The sequence below is a fragment of the Heterocephalus glaber genome, unplaced genomic scaffold, assembly GCF_053883595.1.
Source record: "Heterocephalus glaber isolate CG9 unplaced genomic scaffold, H.glaber_assembly_v1.0 deba00001724, whole genome shotgun sequence".
In the NCBI taxonomy this organism is placed as follows: domain Eukaryota; kingdom Metazoa; phylum Chordata; class Mammalia; order Rodentia; family Bathyergidae; genus Heterocephalus; species Heterocephalus glaber.
In genome coordinates, this window is record NW_028258435.1 from 5,512,402 (window position 1) to 5,533,952 (window position 21,551).

Genomic DNA, 21,551 nt, shown 5'->3' on the forward strand with positions numbered 1-21,551 from the left:
ATCCAGCATCCTCAGATGAGGACAAAGCCCCAGACTGTCAGGAGGTGGCACGTGAACCCCTCTCTGTCCAAGGGAGGAAACCTGAAGAACCACTGCAACCTCGGGGGTGTCTCCGTGCTCTGCAAAGCTCCCCTGACTTCTAAGCTGGAGTCCTGTGAGGCCAACCAAGCACAGCACCCCTTAGAGTGGCTGGGATGAGTACTTGCTCTGATGAAGTGTGTGTCCCCTCAGTGTGCCTGGCAAGGTGCTGGCCCTTGCTACGACTGCATAGAGCCACCCCAGAGACCTGGAGGATTTCTATTTCAGTATGAAATGTAAGAGTTCCCATCTCATTAAATGAGCAGAGGAAATGAAGGAAATGAAGGAGCAAAACTGCCATGCCCATGCTCTGGCACACACAGGGTTTAAATATGATATCCCTGTCTTGCATTTTCTACTTCCAACAAAGATTCCCCAGCCCAAGCAGTAGATATCTTCTTTCCTGTAATGCACGCACCATTGCCTTACACCATCCCCCAAGCCCCCACCCCCCAGCTCTGTCTCCTGGGGTTTCCTAGAGCAGAGTGTGGCCTGAGGTCCGACCACAGTGGGGCAGTGTGTGCTCTTAACTCAGCTTCTCCCTTTTCTCTCCTGCCCTGGGCGGGGCCGTGTGGGGCACATGGGATTCCCCCACTCTGGGTGGGCCCTGATGCTGGATCTTTGTGGCAGCCTGAGAACGCCAGAGTTATGGGCAAAGGCACACAGGGCACCCTGCTTCTTGGTGAGTCATCTGGTCCTCTGGGTCCAGAGAGCGGAAGGCACCCAAGGTGGCCCGTGGTCAGCCTGTCTCTGAGTGGCATGACAGATTTGAGGGCGGGTGGGTACAAGGTCACTGCTGAGCCTGGCCACCCTAGCCTGCGAGTGCTTAGCTAGTGGCCGGCAGGGCCCGAGAAGGTGTCCTGGAGATGACCTGGAGATCTCAAGTCCTTTCTTCTTCTGGAAAAAGTCACACTTGCTGGCAGAGTTCCTGGCACAGGGCACTCTGGTGTCTTCGGATCTCAGCTCTGGTGCAATGGGGCAGAAGGGTGGCCAGTGGTGCTCCCGGGGGACCTACTGGACATCCCCCCCCATTTGAGAACGTCCTCCTGTCAGGCCTGAGCTACAGACTTGAGATCCCTGCATCCCAGCTCCCAGACCATCAGGGACAGCTCCCCAGGACCCAGGCCTGGGCACAGCTGTGCAGAGGGTCTGACCACATCTTACAATCTTGGCTGTGAAGGCCTTGGGACCAGAAGGTCACAGATCGGGCTGTACCTCAAGGAGGCTTAGGCCCCAGGACAGGGCAGGCCTCCCCTGGGCCAATGGTCTTTCACACACCATGGCTTCCAGGCGTCCATGTTCTTCCTCTCAGTCCCTCTTTCCCACCCCTGTCCTCTGGCTAAGAGCCAGCTCTGTGACACAAGGCTGGACTTGTGGGGCTCTGGGGATGGGGTGTCGCTGCTGAGCGTCTGGGCTGACAGCAGTTGAGCGTGTCGGCTGGCGGCAGTGTCCACAGGGAACCTCTGTGTTGCATGGACCAGGATGCACTTCGCCACCGGCGTCCAGCGTGAGCCCTGCCACTCTGCTCTCCTGCTGGGAACCTGCCCAGGACCTTTGAGCTCAGACCTGCCTTTGTCCTGTTCTTGGTTTCCAGATCCCTGAAGCAGCTTGCTGAGCATGTGCTTTTCCGGTCGCATGCGTGGATTGTCACACGTGAGTCTTCCATCCATGGCAGGCCTGACTCTTTCTTTGAAGCAGGTGCTTCCCTCTAGCCAGGCAGCGACCCTTCCAGGAGCCACAGGCCACCTTGGCCCCTCGGCGGAGACATGGCTCCCCTCCTCACTGATGTTGGCCATGCAGTGCCCATTCACTTCCAGCAAGAGCTAGACCTGGGCCACAGATTCTGGGTATGGAAGGATATTTTCACCTGATGATGGATTTAGCAGTGTGTAACCACATCAGAAGTCAAACATCATCTGTATATAAATTTGAAAAAACTGGACAAAACTGATCTGTGACGATAGTGTTGTGGCAAAGTGGAGCAGCTCAATGCTACAGCCAAGTGCCACAGCTCTGAGGCACAGCCGACTGCTATGGCTCAGTGTTACAACAATTTGAACACTCGAGATCCAAAGGTCACTGGAAGAGGCAGACAGGCTCAGAGGATTTCGTACTCTGAAGTTTGAGCACTTCACCAGAAATGGGAGCCTCCTTCTATGGGATCTACCAGGTAGGTGAGCATGCTCACTAAAGCAGGGGGGCGGAGTTACAGAACATTCCTGAAAGGGGTAGAGCTGACAGAATGTTCTAGAAAGGTCACAAAGTTCAGTTACAAAACATTTAGATACATTGGGGAGGAGCAGCACAGAACAAAGTGTTACATTTCCAGAACAAAACATTTTGGGGGGGAAAAAACCATGGAGGCCAGGCAAGGGCATGCCTTACTGCTCTATCAGTAGAATGCCCAGTTTCCTGGAGGCAGGTGTGCACTTAGTAACTGGAAACTTCTCAGTGCCAGCCAGGTCCTGTGTTTTATCTGACTGTCACCACATGACCATTTTCTAAGCTGTTGCTTTTGCTGTATTTTTGTAATAATTCACTAAAAATATTTAAAGGTGTAAAACTTTTTGAAGGAATGGAAGAAAATCAAACATGGACTACCTATTAGATGTGAAAGAACCATGACTCATTTTTTAAAAAAAGAAATGGTTTGGTTTTGCTGCCTGCTGCGCAAGTACCAGGACCCGAGTTCGATCCCTGGCACCAAAAAAAAAAAAAAGGTCAAGGAAACGATTTACCTCCTTTCGTGGTGTGACCGTGTCACTATGACAGAATTTCTGATGAAGCATAGAGACTCATTTCCCCCAGCTCCAGAGGCGGAAGTCCCTCATGGAGAGGCTGCCACGGGAGCCTTTTCCTCCTGTCCCCAGGAGGCATGGGGCAAAAGGGGAGTCAGATTACTTCTTGTGGAGCCCAAGTTCAGTTCCCAGAGTCCTCCCCATCCTGAGTCCTCTGTAGGAAGACAGATGCGCCTCGAGACCATAACGTTATGTGAAATAAACCAGACACACACAAGCTGGTTTATCACATGGTTTCTCTTATATGAGACACCCAAAATATAAGTTAGGAGTAAAATAAAAGGCAGATGCTAGGAAACAAGGAGCTAGATCTTTCTCAAATGGGAAGGGAACAAGAGGAGGGCCGGGGAAGGGAGAGCAGGGGAAAAGGGTGAAAAAAGAACTAAGATGCATGTCCTCACACCAGCTCCCCATGAGGAATGTATGTACTGCAAACAATGCCTAATAAAAAAATAAAAATTGTAGCAAAGAGGGATGAGTGCTCCTCCAGTGGCTCTTCTGGGGCCGTCTTCGTCCCATGCACGAGGGCAGGATCCTCACAGCCAGGTCCCTGGACACCAGATTTGCACGTGATGAGAGGGAGGGCCACAATCGCATGTCACCAGCCTTTCAGATGACAGGCCATCTCCTTTGGCCACCTCAGTTGGGGCCGCTTTCCACTCTCAGGTGGGTGGAGTGCCCTGGGGTGGGACCTTGCAGGCCTCGGAGCTGCATGGATGCCGGGAAGGCCGCCCCTTGTCCTTCTGGCCCCAGGCTCTGCTCTGTGCATCTTGAGTCACTCCCTGGAACCCACAAGGTGCGTCCAGGGCTTTTTGCCTCTTCCTGTAATGGTGGAGGAGTCCACTAGGGGGCGGTAGCTCCACCACCAAGCTCTGTAAGGAGAGCAACTAGGTCCCCTGACCCAGGCCTCCCTCCAGACCCGTTCCTTCTCCCACGCCCACTGCTGTTTCCCTCTGGGCACCTCCCTCCATCTGTGCAACAGCTGCACCCCTCGGGCTCCTGGCCCTCCTGGCTTCCCTTCTCCTTGGAAAGCCACACAGCTGAGGCCCTGGCTTGCCAACCCGGAGCAGCCCCAGGGGCCGGAGTGGAAAACAGCAGCCTTTTGTGGCAGCAGGACTTGGCAGGGAGCAGGGGCCTCCCTGTGTCTGTGTCCCCCCTGCCCCAGCCAGCTGGCCCTGGGGCTGCCTGGCCTCATGTTTCCCAGGTGGCCTGGATTTGGGGCCAGGCCCAGGGCCTTGCACTGGGGAGCCCGGGCGTGGACATCACCCGAGAGAGCCGCTGAGTCACCGTCCTGAGACAGTGCTTTAGTGTAGAGGGGCTCAGTGGGGCCCAGATGCGGTGCCCCTCGCAGCAGCTCGCCGATGGGCGGCATGTGCTCCTTGGTCCTTAGACCCTGTCGACGCTGGGGCTCTGTGCAGATGGGTTTTCTCATAGGACTTTTCCTTTGCACACAATAGAAGGATCAAGTCCAGCCCCTGGTCAGGGCAGGACGCCATCCCCTAAAACAGCTAGGGCGTTCTTCCCAAGGTCTCCCAGCCTTGGCTGGTTCCAGACTGGACCCTGGGCCCACGTTTTTCTCTGCTACCCTAGGAGAATGGCACCCTGGGTCCTGGGAAATGTGCCCCCACATGTGTGGCTGGGTCCAGAGCTCACAGAAGCTCCTGGGTTCACAGCTCCTCAGGGGCCCGTCCCTGGATTGCAGGCGGGGAAACTGAGGCCCAGCAAAGTCCAGCTGTGGTTTCCTCTACTCCTGGCCCTGCCCAGCTGGGAGACACATCGCCTCCTGCAAAGATGGGATGGCTGCCCAGGCCCCACAGCGTGCTTTTCCTTGAAGATGGGTCTTTAGAGAGGGTTGTAGATTATGAGGTCACCAGGCGGGGCCCAATCCAAGATGGCCGGGGTCCCCAGAAGAAGATATGGGCGGGGCACAGATACACACTGGGCACGGCCCTGTGAGGACACTGCGAGAAGATGCAGGCCCAGGAGAGAGGGCTGGGAGCAACCAGCGGGGTGACACTGTCCTCTGGAGGCCCAGGGCAGAAGGGACAAATCCATGCTGTCCATGCCGCCTGTCTTATTTTGTCACTGCAGAGGGCATACAGTCCTCAGGGTGTAGCCTTCCTCCAGGCCTGCTGGCTTTAGGGAAGAGGTGAGAGGCCAGGACACACACACACACACACACACACACACACGCACACACACACACACTGTCCCTCACCGCATGGTGTCCTGAGGCTCCTGGGGGCTCCCATCCCAGAAGCGGCCCCTCAGCCTTGCACCTCTAGGACTGTAGCCTAAATAACCCTCTTTTCTTCGTAACTCACCAGTGTGTGGCACTGTGTTATAGGCAGCGTAAAACAGGCTCGCGGACAACTCGTCAGGGACAGATCCCACTGTGGGCACTCGCTGGCGTTTGGACCTTGTCTCTTCCTGCTGCTGGAAAAAATAGACAACAGCAGGGCCCCCCCCATCTGCTGTGAGATCAGGAGCTCAAGGCCCCGCTGTGAGGCTGGGGAGAAGGGGAGGCGGCTGCTGGAGTCGGGATTCATGAGAAACACTCTCCTGTCTTCCGAAGCAAGTTCCCTTGGGTTTGCAGATGTGTGAATCCAGCTCCCTGGGGAGCTTGGAGCTGGACTCCGTCACAGATGTCACACTGATAAACACATCTTTAGAAAGAGAGGCATTCCCTGGGCACAGAGACCGACCCGGAAGCAGGAGGAAGCTCTTCAAGGGCAGACGGCAGAGCAGAGCAGAGCTGAGCGGGTCCAGGGAGAATCAGGCCCAGAGCAGCCAGGGGAGCTGCCAGAGGGAGTGGGGTTGGGTGCGGCCGAAGGGAGGTCTTGGAGATGGGGGGCGGGGCGCTGAGGTGGGGCTCAGTGAGCTAAGAGCGGTCCCTGAGCGGCTGTAAGGGAAGATAAAGTAAGTGGGAGGTTCCTATATGGGACCCAGGTGTCCAGCTGCATCCCCAGCCTCCCCTATGATGATCACCTGCGTCTGGGGGTGTCCTCAGCTGTCCCCAGCGGGGAGGCACCCTGGGTGACTAGCCACCATGCTAACAAGGTGTGAAGAAGGGAAAAAGAGCAATGGCAGTGGGGTGGGTCTGGGGCCCAGAGGAGGGACCCCCGGCATGAGGGCAGAGAACAGGGCAAGAAGGGGAAGTGGCCGTGCAGGGCAGAGCATCACAGCCTATTAAAGTGGACAGCGGCACACAAGCAAGGACAGAGGCACAGCCCCCTGAGATTTCGGCACCTGCAGGAAATGAGAGCCAGGCCCCGGGGGGAGCCCAGGCCCAGGACGGGCGCAGCCAGGAGAGTGGCCAATTCCACTGGAATGAGGTGGAGGTGGGCCTGGGAAGAGAACCTTGTTGCAGCAGGAAGCCTGGCCTCCTCCAGGTAACCAGGAGACAGGAGACAGGAGGAGGGGAGGCGGAGGAGGGATGCAGAGAAGGGGCAGGGGTGCAGATGTGTGTCCTGGACTGCCCAGCCCTACTCCTTTCCCAGACTTCCAAGTAGGGGCGGCAGGTTGCCTGTGGAGCTCCAGGGATGGGCCTGGGCTGGGGAGTCATTCTGGGGAGTCTCAGCTTTGCTGCTGCTGGAACCCCTCAGCCTCCCCTCCAGTAAGGAAAAGCTGCACAGGGCCGGGGCTCCCAGGGGAGAGGGGACGACCAGAGTGTGGCAGCGAGGGCCTGTATGGTGGACACAAGGCTGGAGCCAGCCCGGCCGTGCCCGAGGGTGGGAAGCAGTGTGTGGCTTGGTTCCCAGCGGCTCTGGTGTCCCTGCTGGGGGAGAAATTCCTGTGGCTCTGGCAGCTGGGTCTTCTCAAGGCTGGGGAAGCCATATGGACCGGGAACTTATCAGGTGGAGGAAAACTCCCTCTGATAATGCAAAGGCGCCTGCAAAGAGCTGCACACAGCGGGCACGGGGGGTTAAGGATTAACTTCAGCATGAACAGTTTTTTTTTTTTTGGTACCAGGGATTGAACTCGGGTCCTTGCACTTGTGCAGCAGGCAGCGAAACCACTGAGGTAAATCCCCAGTCCTGGCATGAACTGTTTTAATGCCTCCCAGAACGCAGGTGCTGGGCACACTGGGTGCCGGTAAGGCCGGTGGCCACAGGCTGATTCCAGATTTTACAGGAACCGGACAAAGGCAGCACACAGATGTGGACGATTCAGATCATGAATGTTTGTCCATCATGAAAAGGAGTGAGAGGGTTTGGGGACAGAGCTCAGTGTGGAGGCCCTGGGTTCAATCCCCAGTACAGAAGCAAAGAAAGAAACAGGTACTGATAATTCCATGAAGTTCTCCTTCTGGGGAGCATGCTTTGGGGAAACCCAGGGAAAGCACTTTAGGGTCTGGTGAGATTTACGGCCTATTGTGCACAAGATAAGCACCACAGGAAATGCAGCCACTTAGGGGTCCCCGCTGGGTCCTGTGGGTGTGGCAGGAAGACTTCCAGCTCTGGCAGGAAGTCTTGGAAGGGAGGAGGACACAGGGGCGAGGGGTTCCGGGAAAGGGTCTCTGCCCCATAGCTACCACTGGGTGGAACCAGCAGCCACTGCTTCCCACAGCACAGGAGGAGGAGGCTGAGCGCGGGCGGAGGAGCCCAGGAAGGACACCCAGGGGGAGGAGGGGCTTCTGGGGTGAGGGAGAAGAACTAGGAGACCGTGGTGCCTGGGAGCTACGCAGGGGAGGCTGCCCCAAAGTTGTCTGTGGGTCCCAGTGAGCACGGCAACTGCCCACTGCCTGGCCCATTCAGCCTTTGTTTTTTGTTTTTTTTTTTGGTACCGGGGATCGAACTTGGGTCCTTGAGCTTGTGAGGCAGGCAGCGGAACCACTGAGCTAAATCCCCGGCCCTAGCCTGTCTTGTAACATGCGGTCTACAAAACAATTTATACATTGCATGTATATATCTATATTTATTTTTGCACTCCTAGGGATTGAACCCATGGACTTTGCACTGAGTTAACATCCTAGCCCATTTTTTATTTTGAGAAAAGGTCTTGCTAAATCACTAAGTTGCCTAGGCTAGGCTTGAGCTTGCAATCCTCCTGCCTCAGCCTCCCAGAGTGCTGGGATCACAGGCCTCTGCCACCATGCCTGGCCCACTGCATGTATTTATAGTGGTATTGTTAATAAACATTGGCTTTCCATCCACATCCCATCCTTAGACTGGGAGCCTCTGAGGGCAGGAGCTTGGTTTTGTTCAGAGGCCACACAGGCTCTATGACCGCGCCCCACAAATAGTAACCTCAGTGCTGCTCATGGAGGGTCTGAGCAGCCCTTGTGTTGGGACCTGGCCAGGCAGGAGGACCACACTGAACACAGATGTGCTAGGGCAGGTGCCCAGCTGTGCCTGGGGCTGTGAGACATGGATTCCTGTTGCCCACAGGGACGCAGTGGTTCAGCCAGAGATCAGAGTTCTTAGGTTAGGTCCTCCACGGTGAGGACAGCCATGTGCCGGTGCTGTGTACTGAAGCGGCTTCCCCGGCACTGGTAGCTGTGACTCTGAGGGTGTGGATGGCGGGGACTGGGCAAGCAGAGGCATCCAGAGAGCGGACTCTGGGCAGACGAGAGCCGGGATCTCCGCGGCTTTTACTTCTCCCTTCTGGTTTAAATGGAGCCAGTAACAATAACCGTCAGCCTGTGGAAATCTGTGTTTCTCTGACTACAGCGTAGGCCAGAACCAGGCTTAACAGACACAAGGCAAAAGCCCTGTGGCCGGAGTTTCTGCTCCTCAGTTTCCTCTCTGGGTGGCCTTGAAATCTGCATTTCTAACACGTTCTGGCCCAAGAACTAAGCTTTCAAAGCCGCTGATGTAGAGAAAGGCTCTGTCTCCAATCTGGTAAACGTCTCTAATAAAGATAGCAGATTGCCTCCAGGGAAAACCACTTACCAGCCTGTGGGTCACAGGGTGTGTGTTTGTGACATCAGGATTGCTAAGTCCAAAGCTCGATTGCAGCAGACTGGTGTGACCCCCTCCCCAGGGTTCTGAGGGAGTCACTGGGGCCCCGAATAAGGCCCTGGCATAAGAAGCCACTTAGTCATCTGTTGACCGGGGACTAAGCATGATGCTGGAGACACCAACCAGGAGTACAAGCTCGAGATCCTTCGCTGTCCTTCCTGTCTAGCCTTGGTCCCAAGGCTCTGCAGGGACTCTACAGCCCTGGAGAGGACTGCACACCCCCCCCCCCAGGGGCCCTGGTTATTGCTGGCGGGGGGGCCTTGTACCCCCCAGCTCTAGCCCTGTCTCATCTCTGTGTGGCCCAGAGCTCACTTCCCCAGGGCACTGGTGTGTGGAGGGATGGGGTGAGGGGCACTTTCCTCGGCCCTGGATCAGGTCCCAGTCACAGGGCAGAAGGTGACCCCAACCCACTGCTCCCTGGCTCTCTCCCGCTACCCCTGACTAGAAGCAGGAAGAAGGCTCTTGCCAGACACAGCTCCTTGCTGCTGGCCGCAGGTCACAACTCCCTCCTCAGGAGCCTGACCCCTCCTGTTCCTGCCTCCCCGTCCCACTTCGCGTGGAGCACCAGGGACCTAAGCCAGCATGAGGAGCCCAGGACAGTGAAGGCCACAAGTCAGTAGCGGACCCCACCTGACCTGCAGACACCGCTCCCTGTGCCCAGGGCTGCGCTGAGATGCAGGAAGCTTCAGGCTCCTGGCACCTTGGGGACCCACAGTCTACCCAACCTGGGGACCACAGTGCCCTTCCGCTCCCCCCAATGCACAGTTATAGTCTGGGTCTGGGTCTGGAGAGGTCCCTGGATGTCCCCAGGGTGGCAATGTTGGGAAATGGGGCTTGGCGCGAAGTCCTTAGAACACAGGATGCCCCAGCAGGGGCTGTGGGTCCCCCAGTCCCTCCCTCCTCTTTCCTTTGCTCCCTGGCTGTGGTGTGCAGGGTTTTCCTCCTCTACTTACTCCACCTCGGTGTGTAAAGCAACAGGCCAACCAGTCACAGGCTGGAACCCAGAACCTGGAACTTGCAAACAGGGAGCCCAATAGCCTCCTCTGATTTCCCAGGTGTTTGTTTCAGTGACGGAAAGCTGACTGCACACGTGTGTCTTTCCTGCTTCCATGAAGCCTTCTTCTTCCTTGTCTGTCTCTTATCTCCTCCTAAAGAAAATGCTCAATTCTAAGAATCTAAGTTTTAGAAAAATCAAAAGAAGCCAAATCCTGCTGCTTTTGGTCCTGTCTCCTTCTCCTGTTTTATGACAGGATGCCTGCCACATGTCTGCCATGTAGATGAAGGTGGAGGAGAAACAGGGAGCACATCCCCAAAGTAGCAATGATGAGGAGGTGATCAGAATGGGGGTTTGATTTGTGGGCACTGTGCTAAACATTCCACATTTATTCACTGAATCCCGAAAATACCCCTGAGCCTTATTTTACAGAAGATGGAAGCAAAGCCCAGAGATGTTGAGCAATATGCTGGATGTCACACAGCAGGCAAGAGGCCAGCGTGCAGCGAGGGGCCATGATGAGGTCTAGGGACTCCTCGAGAGACTGGGGTACTCAGCCTTTGTGCTGATCTGCCCAGAAGACAGCTTGGAGAAGTCAGCCCAGCAGGAGCCATGACCTCAAGTCCCCCTCTCCTCTGCTGACCCAGGGGTCTCTGGGGTGCTGGTGTCTCTGAGTTTCCACACAGTGACCTCACTTCCCCAGGGTTACACTTTTGTTGATACCAAAAAAATGAAAACAAAAGGGATTTTTAAAAAATTAGAACCAGATCATCAAGAAGAAAGTGAATTCCTTACAACCAATCCCAGTGGTATTAATCTGCTTTTTGGTACGGAGCCATCATCTGCCAAGCTCCCATGCAGGGGCCTCAGGGTTTCACTCACAGGTCTGTGTCTCCAAGTCAGAGGAGCTGGGTCAGCCAGACTCGATGTGAAGACCTTTCATCACTCACAGGAGCACGTCAGGAAACCTACCAGGTGCCTGGTTATATTTAGTGTTGACATGGCACCCAATCTTCTGGGTCGAACACAGAGAGAGGTGACCACTGTGGCAGCTGCCATAGAGCCAGGCCTCCCACCAATGGGTGCTGTGCCCAGCATTCCTGTTCCTTTACGTACTGTCCAAAGGGAGTCTAACCTATGCAAACAGGAAGTTCCATTGCAACAGCCTAATAAGCTTCCAGGGCCACTAGCTTAGGCTCATTCTTCAGAAAATGTTCTTGCTGTTTGCATTTCCATGGTCAAGAAAGTAATTCGCTCTAGGCTTGATGGCACATGCCTGTAATCTCAGTCCTGGGGAGGCTGAGGCAGGAGGATCACTGCAAGTTTGAAGCCAAGTCTGGGCTACATAATGAGTTCAAGGTCAGGCTGAAATACACAGTGAGATCTTGTCTCAAAAAAAAAAAAAAAAAAAAAAAGGAAAAGAAATTCGCAACCAGATCTGAATCAGAGTTGTCTAACTTGTTCAAATTGTCTACACATGGTGGTGACAACAGCTTTCCTTCTGTCCAAGGTCTCTGTCAGCAAATTAAGAATCTGTACCAGGACAGAGTCTGTGCTGAGGTACAGAGCAGCTGTTACACTGTGTGCACTGACTCTTGTCCCCAAAGATGAGGAATTCTCCATGGGGCCCTTGAGAAATCCAGTGACTTCTGCTATGGGAGACGGTGTGGGGAGGGCTGCTGATGTGGGCAGTAAAAGAATTTACAGAGGTTAGACTAAAAAGCAAAGAGTTTATTCAGATCAGAGTCCACTGTGAAGAGGGACAGGGATCACCTGTCAGGATGAGAGACTGGTGTTTTCATAAGGGTTTGAGGATTTGGGAAGGAAGGAGTCTGAACAACAAATGTGGTTATCTCAAGAATGTTTTTTTCCTGTATTATCCAGCCCTTGTGATCTCCAGGGAGCACTTGCAGTGATTGTGTCTAAAGTTCTATATATAAAGTTGTAACTTGGGAAGGCTATTTTATCTGGCCTCACAGAAGGCCCTTTAGCTTTTCTAATCATATCTGCATCCATTATCTTTTAGAGAAGATGGGTCGGGGTCACTGGGAAGAATGAATGGTCTTACGCCAGGGGCTGGTCAGACTCTTGGATGCCTGTGAGGGGGAACAATGGGGAATAAAAAGAAACAGAGACAATATTCAAGATCCAAGGGGACTGGGAGAAACCTGCCTCTAGTGGACAGGTTTGATAATCTCCATGGTTGACCAACTTTTATTAGCAGGCAAGAAGTATAGGGGGAAGTGATTGTGCGTTATTCATGGAACAATAATGGTTGAAAAGATATTTTGAAAAATAGGGAACAGGTTAAAATTTTACAAGGGGATTGTGTGAAAGGGAGCAGGTTCTTCCCTATATCCAGGTGCCTGCCCCAGTTAATAAGGAACTAGCATTTTTTACATTTTCCTCAGCAGATCTTATCTTGCCACAGGAGTACTGTGATTATGAGTACCCCCCAATGGCCAGAAAGCACAAAGCCTTCCAAGTACTTTTCTGCTCCCCAAGGCAGGTTACATTGGCTCCAGACTGTGGGGTATAAGTCACACAATCTGGCCTCCAATAATTCCCCACATAGCCTGGTCCCCAACAGTCTTACATCAAAGATTTGTCCTAATGCCGTGTAGTTTTTGGTGAGCGTTACAACACTTTCTTTTGACAGCTCAGTCCACACTGGGCAGGAGCACTACTGGGGAGGAGTTCTGCTGAAAAGTGTTTTAGCTCTTTTATTAGCAATGGGAAATCACCACAGTGCAGATCATTGTTCCCCTGTATGGAATATGTTATTTTTCTCTGGCTCATTTGCACAACTACAATTTAAATAATAAGATATAACTGTGTAGAGTACTTTAGTTATCAAAGAGCCCTCATAGGGCCGGGGATTTAGCTCAGTGTTTTTGCCACCTGCTGCGCAAGTGCAAGGACCAGAGTTTGATCCCCAGTACCAAAAAAAAAAAAAAAAAGAGCTCCCACATCCTGCATTATGCACCCAGGGCTCCTCATCCTGGAAGGAGATGCCATTTCTAGCATGCTCATCTCACAGGCGGGGACACAGACACCAGAGAGGCTAGGACAATTTGGGGCAGAGCTGAGACAGAGCCCAGCAGCAGCAGGCCTGAAATTTCCTGACTCTGAGCCTGTGTGAATGAAAAGCGAGAGTCTTGCAGATAGAGAGAGGACAGAGAAAAAGACGATTCTTCATGGGTGTGAACCAAGGGGCCCACATGAATGAGGAAATCCTGGGCCATGCTTTGGTTCTGAGTTCCTGGAACCGAGAGGCAGAATCTGTGGCTCACAGAGCCCCATGGCAGCTTGAGAGGACTTACTCTGCAAGGGCCTGCTTCACACACAATCTGCCGAGGAATTCTGCCTGTGTCTTGGGGAGTAACTGTACATTTTAGAAAATGTGATTTCCTTCATGACTTTTTGTTTCTTTTCTTTCTACTTACTTTTTTAGTACTGGGGATTGAACCCAGGGCCTTCAAACTGAGCTATACCCTCCAGCCCTCTTCTTTTTTCATTTTGAGGCAGGGTCTCTTTAAGTTTCTCAGACAGGGCTCAAACTTGTAAGCAAGCCTTCTGCCTCAGGCTCCCAGAGTGCTGTTATTCCAGGCAGGTACTACCTTGCCCAGCCCTCTGGGTTTTTTTTTGTTTTGTTTTGTTTTTTGAGGTAGAGTCTCACTATATAGTTCAGGCTGGCCCTGAACTCATTTAAGCTTCATGTTTTTGTTCGTGAAATTGAGATAGGAAAGAAGAAATGAAAGATAGGTGGAAAGGAGACCAGGAAATCATAATTAAAAATTGTGCTTTTAAGACGACTACAACTTCTGAGACCCTGTTGAAGTCACCCAAGGTGATCCATAGCAGTTTCCCTTGGTTAAATTTAGGGTCCTTTCCTTCCAGACCCATCCCTCCCAAACTCCTCTGGAACACTGAACGTCCATCCATAAATCGGCTTCCCTGAGAAAGTGAAGGCAGGAACCTGATTGCAAGATAAAGGAACGGGCTGAGAGAATCCAAAGAATGCTTACATTTACCTATTTTTTTTTTTTTTGGCACTGGGGATCCAACTCGGGACCTTGAGCTTTCCAGGCAGGCGCCTGAACCACTGAGCTAAATCCCCAGCCCAACATTTACCTATCTTTAAAAATGGAAACGACTGAGCACCTTCTCAAGTGAAGCAGGAAATAAGCGCCTCTCTCTCTTGAGGGCTGGCACTCTATTTCTTTGAGTATGTACTTTTAAATTTCTGTCTAGTAAATCCCCTTATGCCTCTTATTAATTAATGTGTCCTGAATTCTTTCTCTGTGTCAGGAGTCAGCAAACCAGCCAACATTCTCTGGGGAGGGTGGGTGGGGCTCCTTAACCTCACAGCTTGGGAAACCTCCTCAGACCCAAAATAACAACTGGGGGGCTCTGAGTCTAACAGTCCCTAGTTCCGCCCAGGCCTGAGGGGTTGGCAGAGAAGAGTAGGTTGCAGTGTCCCAGTGCCAGGAATTTCTCAGCCCATGTGTCTGCAGGAGGACAAGGCCTCTTCCCTTTCAGCCTGGCATCCTGTGAGCATCTGGTGTTGTGCCTTCCTGACCCGAAGCCTCGCTGCCCTGTGCCTTCCCCTCTGTTGAGGAGCCTGGTCCCTGTCCTCCTGGGGTCCAGATCCCACTGTGCAGTGCCCAGTCCTTGACCCAGCACTCTGCTCAGACCCTCCACCAGCCTGGTGGCAGGGGCCCAACGGGGGAGCCCTCCTGCCACCCTGCAGTTGGAGGGGGCCAGGGCCTTCCTTGGTGTGGGGACTGCCACCATGCAGAATACTCCTGTTTCAGAGCCCAAGGGCTTCTGGGAGCACTGAGCAGTCAAGCTCTTGAGACAAGTGGGCTTGCTAAGTGGCCTCTCCCCTGGAAACGGATTCCTCTCCTGCCACACCATGCCTCCATCCCACCAGGACAGCTGCCCCAACCCTGCCCCAGCTGTACGGACTGTTAGGCAGTTCTCCTGGCTCCCAGGAAGGCCCCTGCATGGTCCTGCACATCCTCAACCATGGAGATCCCGAGAGCCACCCTTCCTGCTTGTCTTCTCTCCATCCAGCTCCTGAAAGAGTGGCTTCCAGCCTTGCTATTTATAGGGTATAATCCATCTACATCTGCCCTACATCTGAACCCATAGTCTGTATCCCATCTATACCTATCTATATCCAATATATAGTCTATATCCTTGATCTACGTTTATACGCATTCTGTATTCTATATAGTCTACTTCTAGTCTATATTCAATCTATACCCATCTATACCCAGTCTACAGTCCATATTCAGTCTACATATATTTTGTACATAGTCTACTTCTAGTCTATATTCAATCTATACCCATCTATACCCAGTCTACAGTCCATATTCAGTCTACATATATTTTGTACATAGTCTACTTCTACTCTGTATCTATTTTTTTGTTTTTGTTTTTTTTGTTACCGGGGATCGAACTCGGGTCCTTTTGCTTGTGAGGCAGGTGGTGGAACCACTGAGCTAAATCCCCGGCCCCATCTCCTCTGTATCTAACCCATAGCCCATATCCAATCTATGCCTATCTCCAGTCTAGTTTATATCCTATCTATACGTATTCTGTCTGTAGCCCACATCTATCCTCTCTAACCCATACTGTGCATTTAATCTTACCTGTCTCTGGGTAGTCTACATCCAGCCTGTGTTCTGTATATCATCCATACCCACTCCATATCTAGCCTATATGGAGCCCATATGCAGCCTATACCAGTCTACATCCTGCAGTCTTTATCCACTGTAGGCCCACAGCCGTTCATACTCGCCCAGAGCCCACAGTAGTGGCTGGCCCACATTTCGCTGGATGAACAATAAATAAGAGTTGGGAGAGGAATAACCATTTCTTACTTGGGCACCCATGGTCCCAGCCACAGACTGAGGTCACCATGCTGCCTGCTTTAGCAGGGAGAACAAAGCCCTGACCATGCTTCAGCCCCTTCTACATGGGGACAAGGACATACTTATCTGCAGAGTACAGCCAACAAGAATTCCAGGGGCTTTATCTAGAAGAGTGAGTTCCCCAATCCCCCTGCAGATGGCAGCACTGTGTGACCCACTGTCGGCCCTGAGAGCATGGCCCATTCCATCGCTATCACAAGTGCCTGTCTCCACAGCCTGGATGGGATGCAGAGAGTGCGGCTCATCCACAGCCAACTCCCACTCCTGCACTTCTCGTCCCCACTGGCATGGCCTTGTTTAATCAAAAAGCATCTTACATAGCTAGATGACTTTACAGATGAAGCAGTCCAGGCTCCAGTGGGTTACACTGGAGCATCAGGAACAATGGACAGAGACTCAGCTGGTCCAAATCCTATGTGTTCATGTTACTGTTATTTGGAAAAAGCAAAAGAACTGCGTTATATCAGTCCACAAATAAAGGCTTTCAGCTTCAAAGGTAACAGGGTTATTGGCACCGAGTTGGTGCAGAATCAGTAACAAGGATGGAATAAAGCTCAGAATCCACGGTGGTGAAGACAGGATGAGTATGTGCTTTTCTTTGAGACAAGAGCTGCACTGGGGAGGGTGATGGTGACTCTTGGTGAGAACCAAGCCGAGTGCAGAGCTCACTCTGGATGTGTTCTGGAGACCAATCGGTCACCTGTGCTGTGGTGGTGAGCCACAGGGGAGACGGAGGGAGATCTCCAGTGACAGGAGGAGATCCTGGAGGATCTCCAGGAGGGCAGGCTAACGATGGTGGGGAAGGTGTGTCTTGAGGCCCATGGGAATTCAGCACCACAGGATGTGGTATGTGGGGCCCAGGACCAGGTGGGCTGCAATGAGCACTCTGGATCCAGGTGCACCGCGTCTTACACATACTCTTGGCCTCTGGAGACCCATGCTGTCAGATTTCGGCCTCTAATCTCCAGATGTTCCAGTCAGATGGGGTCATTTCTTGTTATAACTTTATTGTCTTTAATCAAGCCTGTGAAGGAAGCCCAGAGTTCCGGCGTCTCCTCTTCCTGCCTGCATGAAGACACAGCCAGCAACTGTGAGATACGGGGTGGTGGGGTTCCTGAGCCAGACCTCTACTGAAGTGACCGGAAGCAGAACTACAGCCCACATCTGGATCTGTGTGGAAACACGGATGTGGACACCTCATGTTATCTGTATGATGAACTCTCAAAAAAATAGGAGGACATAGCAAGGTCAAGTCAGGACGGCAGCTCAGCGAAAGTAAAGCTGCACCCTTGGCATTCAGATTCCTGAGACTGAAGTATTTTGTCTCCTGCACCCAAGGAAGGACCAAGGAGCCGGGGAAGTCCTATCAATACTCAGGGCAGAGCAGGCAAAAAAATCAAATTTAAATTCAATGTGGGGCCGGAGATTTAGCTCAGTGGTTTCGCCGCCTGCTGTGCAAGCACAAGGACCCCAGTTTGATCCCCAGTACCAAAAAAAAAAAAAAAATTCAATGTGGACATTCACTTTCTTTCAGTTTGGTGGAACCAATGCAAGGCTGATTTTGGGGTCAGGGGAATGGGTTTGAATCTTGGGTCCAGCATTTGTAGAGGTGGTAGAGGAGAGAGTGCCCCCACCAGCTCCCGTGGACCTCTGTAAAAATCCAGCACTCTGCCCCTCGCCCCTGGGGATCTGAGTCACAACTATAAGAAATGAAGACTGCTGGTCCTCCTCTGAGATAATTCCTGGTGTGTCATTTTTTAAGAACATAAACACGAGTGCTGTCCAGAAACCCCCTCCAAAACAGCTGTAAGCTGTGCTCCTTGGTAGCTCCTTGTGCTCAGTGAAGACCAAACAAGAAAATTAGTCTGCATGCCGGGAAGGATGTAGATGATTAGACATCACGGAACCATGATGGCATGGGGTTATTTATTTTAGGGCTTTTAACTGTGGGTGAATAATCATTAGAGAGAGATTTGGTTTTGGTGAAACACATGGAAAAGATGATTTTCCGAGATACTTAAGATTAGGCTTAATGTCAGAAAAGGAAATAAAGTAGAATGAAAATCAGATTTCTGTTCTTTACTTCCCTAAACCTCTCTAAGTAGGAAAGCCACACCACTTCACGGTTAATGTTTGAACAGCTATTACAAAGGATAAAAGGGGAGGAAATAGTTTCTCCCTCATTAACCCCAAACCAGCCACAATGAAGCTGTTTCTGAGATGGTTTCCAGGCAGAGAGCGACAGGCTGAGATTCAGAATTATAATGGCAAAATAATTCACTTTGAGATCTCTTTGTTAAGTTAGGGAAACTTTTAGGATGCAGTAGGAACACAATGGAAAAGGGGCCGGGATTTTCAACCTTGGCTTCCTTCCTCTGGATTTCTAATTCTTTGGGCAAAGAAAAACAGACAAACTGTAATAGCAGATGGAGAGGAAGTGATTTTTAATGAATCCCACAGATATAAAACCAGTCCTCACCAGGCTTTGAGAATATTTGTTACCCGTAATCCTAAATGAAAGCAGCTCTGGCAAGAGAAGGTTTCCAGTACAAAGGCATCAGCTTGATACCTGAGAGCTCAAGAGTGCGGACTGCTTGGTGTTCTGGTGACAGTCCTCTGGGTGCTGAAGAGAACTCGGAAACGGCAGTCTTGGGGAGGGATGGACAGCACAGGGGTCTGGCTAGTGTTGGACTGGCCCGTTCTGTCCGCACTGCTGTTTTCTTCTTGGTAGTTTCACAACAATCTCAAAAAATTCAAGGCTGAGTGGAATGGAAACCTATCCATATCACCCAGAAATTTCTACCTCACATCTGTCACTTTGGGAGAAGGAGCCACTGGAGTCTTTAAATGAACCATGAGTTAGTTTCTCGCCACAATTTTGAAGCGATTTGGCAATTTAAAAACTTGATACTTAAGTTTTCCCTCACGGGTCATCTTTCTTATGATAATTATGTAAGCAGTGTGATTTTCCCCCCAGACCCTGTGACAATATTGTCAAATCCCGTCAACACCCTCAAATCTTTCCCAGTTTTTCTCGAATCAGTGTCCTCTCCCCCTTCCAGACTGAAGCTCAGGGGACGAAAAGTTGTCACCGCTGTGTGCTGCAGAGCTGCACAGATGTGTCCTGTAGTCACCTGTGTGTGCTCCTGCTTTGAGGAAGAAGCCAACCCCGCACCAGCCCTCCAGGGTCACCCCCACCACAGACTTCCTCTCCGACAAACGAGTGTCTTTGTCCACACCGGGGAAAATGCAGAAGACTTCTCCTAACTATTTTGCAGATCCTGCCCAGGATCTATAAAAGTCATCGTCCAGCTAAATGAAAGCACCCTCTCTTCCTCCAAAGTGATGGTGCATTTCACCTAATCCCCTCTCACATTTTTTCTGTAGAACACTGACCAGTGCAACTCTGGGCTTCTGTCTAGGCTCTACTTCTGCTCCTGGTCAGCCTTTGAGGTTGCCTGGCAAACAAGCTACAGCCTTATTTATCATTTCCAGAGAGAGAAAAAGAGAACATTCTCCACTTGACAAGGTGGCCCTTTTATTTAAACCGAAAGGCATCGTTACATAGTGCAAATGTCTCTTTGGTAAAGTACTGAATACAATGAACATAAAAAAAGGCACTTGGCTGTCAGCAATGGTTAGAAAAGTAAATAAATATGTACACTTTGCTTCCTGTTACAGCAATCCCCTCACAGTGGCTGCTAAGAAGAGTTCATGACCAGGCACTGCCCCTGTCTTGGTATGAGGATACAACATCATCAAAGTGGTGACTCTCGGGCATTTTGGGTTGAATTACAGAATTTGATGTAAATCACAGTCAGCTTCCCCTCTTTTGTTTAGAGACTGAGAACCCCAGACACCTACCTGCCCACTGGCTGCTCTACCAGTGTGCGTGCTGTCAAAATCGAGAGGCCTCAGGCGCCCCCAGGCACACACGAGACAGCAAAGCACCCCAGAACAGACTCTGCTGTCACTCTTACACTTGAGCAACTTTCATACCATCCCATTTTGACAGACTCATATGTTGCCTACTTTACAGAAATCTCTCCCAAGATTTGGATCGCCAAGTTTGATTTAATATTTCAAAAGAAGTGCCCGGCCCAGGAAACACCAAGCAGGTTTTATTTACCACTTAGCAATGTGCAGATAAGAACTCAAGATACACACCCTCGATGAAGCCACTGTAGGCTGCTCACTCTCAGTGGCTTGCACACTCAGCTTCTGATGTCCCTTTCTGTGGGAAGGGAGCTCATCAGAGCATGGACATCACACCCAAATCACACCACACTCTCAAGTGCCCGTATGTGCCAGCTGCTGTTCCCAACGGGTAATGTCTCACTATGACACTTGTGCCTTCAGGGTCTTTATCTCCTGGGCAGATGGTCCCTGTGCTGGCATCTGGGGTACTCATAGTGCCTGGCACACAGGGCTCATGGGCAAATAAATGAGTGTTGATCAAAACTTGCATGTTCGGGGGGAATGTCCCTCAGAACACAGATTGCTTTGTTTTCAGGACAAAATGGAAGGTTTTGGTCAATTAAAAAGACAGACCATGAGGTATGATAGTTGGTTTTCACTAAATTCTCAAACAACTTTTGCAGAGTGGAAATGATTTTTCTGCCATAGTCCACACCTGAAAAAAAATGGGTAAATTTTCAAAAAACATGATGCCTTTGAAAAGTACACATGAGGTATAGGGATTGATTTTTTAAAAAGGGTTCACACAATGTGAAGTTACAGAGTTCCTCACTGTCGAGCTCCCCCTGCGTTGTCACCTGGGGAAGATCAGGAGGGTGGGTCTTGCGCGTGCGTGCCACGGTCGGGGATGGATGGACATCCAGGCTGCAGACTGCCTGCCAAGCACGTGGTCACTGGAAGTTGCCACACGTGACACGGAACGAGGCTCCATGTCCGGGTCACAGGCAGGCTGGCCGGGGGCACGCTGGGTGGAAACAAGCCCATTTCTAAATGTGGCTTAATAATGTGACAGTCACGTGTGCAAGGAGCAGGACTGGCGTCGGGGGAGGAACAACGGCTCTGTTAAATGGTGATGAGCTGAGAAATGTGAGAGACCCCACAGTGGGAAGAGGGCAGACAGGGAGGAGGAGCAGGGACCCGAGTGTCCCAGTAAAACGCTCTCTTCAAAGATCCTGTTCCTTTTGCCAAAAGTGGATTTTCTTTTTCAGTGTAGCCTGTGATGTCACCCAGATGTTGCCAGGACTCCTTTCACAGGATGGGTGCCGCCTGCCTGACCTCCTGGCCCCAGACACAGGCACAAGGCTCATGCAGAGGGACCCTGCTCCAATGAAAAGGGATTCTCAGGAGCTTGAGTCAATTTAGGAGCCTAAAGATAGAACTGTGCAATTGAATGGTAGCACCAATTTTCATGTTGAAAGAATTAAATAAAAACCTGAGAAGTCTGACACGTAGTGAGGACGTGTCTGCCCCCTTCCTGTCTGCTCTGTTTCCTTGGCATGGACACGGGCCTGAGCAGCCTGTACTGTACCCCGAGACCTGGCTGGAGGTCCTGGCGGGTCTCAGTCCTGGTGTAGCCTTTGGTCCTTGCTGTCGGCCATGCCATCTCCCGAAGACATGAAGATGACCCGAGGGGCTTCACCAGTGCCTAGGGCTTCTCCTCCGGGGTTTCCCTTGGGCAGACTGGACAGCATGTGCCTTCGGCTTTCATGGGCGCTGGGCAGGAGGCTGGCAGGCAGGTTTCCACAAAGCAGGTGACCTGCCCGTCCTGGAGGGGAGGAAGACGTGCCTGGCTGTCAGC

The 21,551-nt window shown here is 51.8% G+C and overlaps 1 protein-coding gene across 2 annotated transcripts in view; it reads right to left on the bottom strand.

The window, feature by feature from the left end:
* Positions 1-19,288: 19,288 nt before the first annotated feature.
* The window catches only part of Pxdn (peroxidasin), a 70,159-nt gene continuing 67,896 nt past the window's right edge, over positions 19,289-21,551 (bottom strand). For both annotated transcript variants that reach the window (XM_021247220.2, XM_004868359.3), the window contains one exon: positions 19,289-21,518. In XM_021247220.2, the coding sequence (XP_021102879.2) occupies positions 21,399-21,518 (120 nt within the window). In that variant the 3' untranslated portion in view covers positions 19,289-21,398. The remainder of the gene's footprint in view (positions 21,519-21,551) is intronic.